Raw genomic sequence first — 5,852 nt, 5'->3', positions numbered from 1 at the left:
ATTCAACTCGTCAAGCTGGGTCACTCCTACAATGCATGGCATGAGACAGTTTAGTAGTAGTTCTAGGTGTTTCAAGGAAGTTGTTCCTTCTGTTAGGAGGCTGCCCATGACCTGTGATTGTGACTGAGCATTGGGAGTTGTTTAATTTGCGAATCTCCTCACAGCAGCCGTAGCTGTTTTCATTCTCCATTCTCCTTCCTTGGTTCCTTCTCTTTTTTTTTTCTTTCTGGGTTTATGTTTTTCTTTTCGGATAAAGAAAATGAAACAACACTATTATTCAGCCTGTTAATAATTTAGTAGTGCGCGCATATATATATGGGGGTTGGGTACATATGAGTACAAGTGCAATCGAAATGATATGGATTATTGTTACACTTTATATCCACTCAAATACAATATCAGGTGTAACTGATTGACTTTTACACGAACCAGACAAGAAAGTCTAGGCAAATGTACGATTCGTACGAACAAATTTCCATGGAGTGTTTTTTTCCCCGTCAACGCTACTAACTGACGCTGCATCGTCAGCACCACTCAACAACTCCATGAGAAATTTGTCCACTACTAGTTGCGATCCAGACAGCAGCAATACAATACCTTTAGCGTCCACAACGTATAGGTCTGATCACACTTCACACGTAGTAGGTACAGTGGCAGGGGTTCCTTCATCTTCATGGTGACGCGCGCTCCCGTATGTCGTATCAGACGAGGTCCTCCCGCATCCTGCGGGTGAAGTCGTCGGCGTGCTCCTTGGTGACGCAGCTGGCCAGAAGCCGCGTGCCGGCGAGCGGCGCGGGCGCCCTCATGACGATGACCGACGCGATGAGGTCGCAGTTCACCAGCGGGCCGGCGGACATGGGCCTGCCGTACCCGTAGTCCACGTCGTCGAACCCGAGCTTGCTCCAGTCCGACACGTACACGGACTCGTAGTTGAAGGTCATCTGGAACGGGTCGACGCCGCCGGTGCGGCCCTCGGCCCAGCTCAGGCACTCCTCGGCCATCCGCCGCTTCGCCTCCCGGACCATGCCGATGAGCTCGACCACCGACGAGCCGGCCACCTTCTCCGCCGGCGCCTGCACCTTGACGGGGAAGATGGCGTTGCCGTAGTAGCCCGGGTCCAGCTTCAGCACGTGGCGGACGCTGGCGAAGAAGCAGAGCCGGACGTCGGCGGCGGCGGCGCCGGCGTCGATGATGGCACGCGTCCGGCACTGCCACAGCTTGGCGATGACGATGTCGAAGCCCGAGCAGATCTTGCCGCCCGTGGATGCCGCGTACTGCGACTTGAGCTTGTCCAGGTACGCGGTGGGGAAATCGAACGCGATGTACTCCAGCGCCAGCACCGGCAGCTCCGGGAGCGGGCCGGGCTTGATGTCCGGGTCGGGGAACCGGTCCCGGCCCCAGATGGGCTTCACGCGGGGCTCCGGCAGCCCGCGGGCGAGGTCGCCGACGGCGTTCAGGAACTGCGCCGCGCCCGTGCCGTCCGCCACCGCGTGGTTGGTGCGCAGGCCCACCACGAAGCCGCCGCAGGTGAAGGTCGTGACCTGAAAATAACAACTTGAAAAGTTCTCAGTGCTGCGTATATGATCGTCACCAAGTTGATGAGGTAATCGTTAGTATTCTATTACTAGTATAGTTAGTCATAGGTACGGTGGAAGTTTAACTTGATGGAGAAAGTCAGAAAGAAGACCAATGAACCTGAAGATCTACCAGTTGATTTCTAACGAACATTGTCAGGTTTTACTGTGTTCAAAGCCATGCAAATACTATGTTAAATCTTGTCATCGAAAATATATTTGTGAAAGTACACGGTTTTAATTTGTGACAACTGTTTAGGACAGTGCAACTCATGGTTGCATATTTGCTCCCGTTCCAATCATGCATGCAGTTGGCTTTAATTTGCACGAAAGTTTGGTGTGTTTTACACCGTCGTCTGATCGAACTGCTGCTCACATCTCCTCATTCATGGATCTACGTGTCAGAACCAATGAAACAGGAAATATGTACAGTGCGAAGCGGGCAAGTAAGTAGATCCAGCTCCAGCGCACCTGTATCATGGCGAGGCTATTGTGCGGCTCGACGGGCCAGAGCTCCGGCGTCGGGCACGGCACGAGCTGCTCCTTGGAGAGCAGCAGCGGCCGCTCCAGGAAGTTGACGTCGGCGAGGGTGCAGTTGGCGGCGGCCTCCACGAAGTAGACGCCCTCGGCAGAGCACAGCACGGCGGGGCGCCCCGGCACGTCCTCCACGATCCGACCCGCGAACGGGTAGTAGTGCACCAGCGCGTTCGCCAGCGCGCCGCGCACCACCGCGGCCGGGGACTTCGTCTTGGTGGTCACCTCCTTCTTCGTCGGCGCCAGTGCGTCGTCGGCCTCTGCTGCTCCCGCGGCCGGCGCCGGCGGAAGCAGCATCGTCTTCGCGACGTCGTCGGAGCAGTAGATGTGCGTGGACTCGACGAGGCCGCGGTGCGTCGGGTACCGGTCGACCCAGGCCAGGGGCAACGTCTCCGACGGCGTGTCGGCGGACGGCCGCACCGGCCCCTCGGACAGCTTGGTCACCGTGAAGATGCCCATGGCTCTGTGGTCTTGTCTCTTGTTGTCTGCTAGATCTCGCCGGCTTGGCGTTGGCGCGTCGCGTAGGAGACGACAGGTTCTCGGTGGAGGTGGGGGAGCATATAGCGAGCGGCGCAGGGTTTTTATAGGTCCAGCACGGTAGTTGGGCGCCAACTTCTTGGCACACTTTATACTGCTATACCCCACCGTCCAAAAAGAACAACGTTTTTTAGTTTTAGATATTGTGTTTGACCGTTCGTTTTATTTAAAAAAATTTATATAAATTATAAAATAAATAAATTGTTATTAAAATATCTTTAATGATAAAATAAGTTATAATAAAATATATGATATTTATATAAAAAATTTGAATAAAACGGATGGTCAAACAATATGTCTGAAAGTTAAAAACAACATTCTTTTTAGGACGGAAGGAGTATGTTGCAGATTATTTATTTGACTATAAAAGGTCGGGAGACTGATGTTGCGCCTAGAACAAGTATTTTTCAAATGCATATAGTGCGGCCTCCATTAATTTCACTTGTCATGTGTTAAAAGTACCAATAAGTTTGTCCTGCCACCGGAATTGCACCATACCTATTGAAATCTGTTCCAAGCATAGCTAGCGTTATTAGAGCAAGAAGTTTTGAATTGGAGACTTGGCTTACAAAATTTATATATACAACAAAAAGGAGCAAACAGTATACACATCAAAATTATCTGGGCTTCTAGCTAGACGACTTCAAAGAATAAACATAATTCATCTACAACTCAACTTCAAAATCTCGTTGAACACCCAAATCTCCATATGATGTTTGTCTCCCTCTGAGTCCGTACGAAAAAGTTAGTGTAAGAAAAGTTTCAAATTTAAATTACAAACATGGAAAAGTATATTTCCTGCTTGTAATATGAGCCTGCATGGATAATCGCAGTTGTACCCATGCCAACTTGTAATGAGCCAGAATGAATAATACTAATTTATATACATCAATACAGGTGGATAACACTTGAAAGGCTTATTGTTGTTGATTCTTAATGAGAATTCCTAAAGGACACTGGGTTATTTCCGCTGGCTCCAGCGCGCGATTTTTCTACCCGCCCGATCTGCTTCCCCTGCTAGCCGCTGCCCTCCGATTTTTTGTCCGCTCGATCTGCTTCCCCCGCCGGCCGCTGCTCCATCCGCCGCGCGGGCACTGCCTCATCCCGACGGCGTGGGCTACTTCCAAGTGGCAGCGCGGGCTACGGCGCTGCCCCTACCTCGGCTCCGGCAGCCCCTTCTCCGTGGCCGGCCACCGAGCGGGTGTCCCCAGCGCGGGTGCGGCCCCTTCGAGCTCCGGCGCAGGATCACTTCGTCTACCGCCATGTGCGAGCCGCTGCGGGATGTTCCGTATCGGGAAAAAGATGCCTGAAACGGAGGTAGAAGAGAACGTAGCACCCGGTTTTAAGAACAAAATCAGATACGCACCATATGTGAGCTCAGAAAGTCAATTCTCACATATAGCTACAAATAAAGGTAATATTAACAGATAATGCTTACATATAACGTACTTAGTATAACAAATATAACCTTAGATAGCAAGCATCGGAAAGACTACTCCGATCTTTAGGTGAAGACTCCAGTTCCACAGAGACAACTAACTGGTTGATCACAAGCCTAATTACTTCAAACTCTAGCAATCTGGTACCTATCCGGGATTTTTATCTAAATAATTGAAAAGTATAAAGCAAGCGTAAGTACATGCCGTACTCAACAAATATAACATGGGGTTCATGAGGCTCAAAAGACTGACACTGGTTTAACTGCGATTAGCTTTTAATTGTCACAATTTTAGCAATTAAGTAGCAACAAGTTTATCACAAGCCCAAAAACACATGATCAGGTAAACATGAATAATGAATAGCATAAACAGTAATAATTAGTGAGCATCTTCATCATCCATATCATTAGTGTTCATCATCTATTCCATAAATGTTCTAAGGCTGTTCGTGACCGTGAGCACGGCTGATATACTAGTTTTACACTCTGCAGAGGTTGTACACTTTCACTGTGAGTCGTGATTTACCCTTTCGCCCGAGGTGATCAGCCTCTTGACCCACTACCAAGGAAGGTCGGCAGGGTTCACTATGAAGCCTTTCAAAGGTTCGTCTAACAAGTTATGGTCATTAGATTCACTCGACAAATAGATGTAGGAACCCCCTTTTCGATGACACAATGACACGCAGCCTATACACAAGGGGACAGAAGCTGTCCTATACCCGATTCGTTCTGTAATCAAATATGAGCTTTTTCGAGTTGTTCAAGGGTCCCTCTACGCAATTCTTCTGAATTTCAAATAGTACTTAAGATCCTCTGTTTTCGATTATCTAATAAATCTTTTAATGAAAGTAGATTATCTTGCTATTAAGTTTACAATTTTTATGACCTTGCCCTGCGGGGCTAGGGATTTCATTTATCACAATAGGTTCGACTTAGTGTTTGTTCTCTTCGACAAGCATCGCCTTCCTTTAAAAGAAAAGGTGGGTCTTTAGCCACGCGAATTCTCGACATTCCTTTTTATTTCTCATCAAACGAATGTCATCTTCTTCTAGAAATCCTAGCTATTCTTAGCATGATATTGGGGAATCTCCTTGCTATTACTCAAACAAGCATGAAACGTATGCTTGCATATTCGTCCATAGGGCAAATCGAAAAAGAAGCTTTTCTTTCTAATAAAGTAAAAAAAAGTACCCACGGTTGCCGAAGAATTAAGAGAACTTAATTTTACTAAAATAGTTTCATTAGCTCCTGAACTATTATAAATACTAGTAGACGAGATATAGATCAAAGAAAAAATTAGTAGATCCAGAAGAAGCTCAACAGGCACTTGAAATAGCCGAAGCTAACTTGAGTAAAGCTGAGGGTACGAAAGAATTGGTTGAAGCGAAGCTAGCACTCAGACGAGCTAGGATACGAGTCAAGGCTGTCACTGGAGAGACCGTTTTGAATTTTGTGCCGAAGCAATTTATAAAGCACAAGCTGAAACCGGTGAAATCAAGGGAGAGAGGGAGGCAACTGAAGCTTTTAGAGTCGGGTTTAGGTCTTCTTTTTGCTCGCCAGAATCCATCAACAGGGGTTTCATAGGGAGGTATTTTTTCTAGAAAGCAAGCGAGGCCAGAACAAGGAGAGTCAAGAAAACAGTAGCCGTTTGCCACAAGGGCTACAACAAAAATTGCGAAAAATGTCTCCTTTTAATTGGCGACTATCAAATAGATCATAAAATGTTACGAGATTTAGATTAATTGAATTCAGTATAAGTTCAAGACATT

The 5,852-nt window shown here is 47.6% G+C and overlaps 1 protein-coding gene across 1 annotated transcript; it reads right to left on the bottom strand.

Annotated features, from left to right (window-relative positions):
• Positions 1 to 294: 294 nt before the first annotated feature.
• Positions 295 to 2,664, bottom strand: LOC136521676 (acyl transferase 10-like). Its single transcript, XM_066515434.1, has 2 exons — positions 2,046 to 2,664; positions 295 to 1,541 (listed from the first exon to the last, which is right to left on the bottom strand). The coding sequence occupies exons 1-2, from the start codon at positions 2,565 to 2,567 to the stop codon at positions 702 to 704; spliced, it is 1,362 nt and encodes a 453-aa protein (XP_066371531.1). The 5' UTR covers positions 2,568 to 2,664; the 3' UTR covers positions 295 to 701.
• Positions 2,665 to 5,852: the final 3,188 nt, after the last annotated feature.

Source organism: Miscanthus floridulus, chromosome 18, assembly GCF_019320115.1.
Source record: "Miscanthus floridulus cultivar M001 chromosome 18, ASM1932011v1, whole genome shotgun sequence".
In the NCBI taxonomy this organism is placed as follows: Eukaryota; Viridiplantae; Streptophyta; class Magnoliopsida; order Poales; family Poaceae; genus Miscanthus; species Miscanthus floridulus.
The sequence above is the reverse complement of the archived record's forward strand: the minus strand, read 5'-3'. Positions and strand labels throughout refer to the sequence as shown.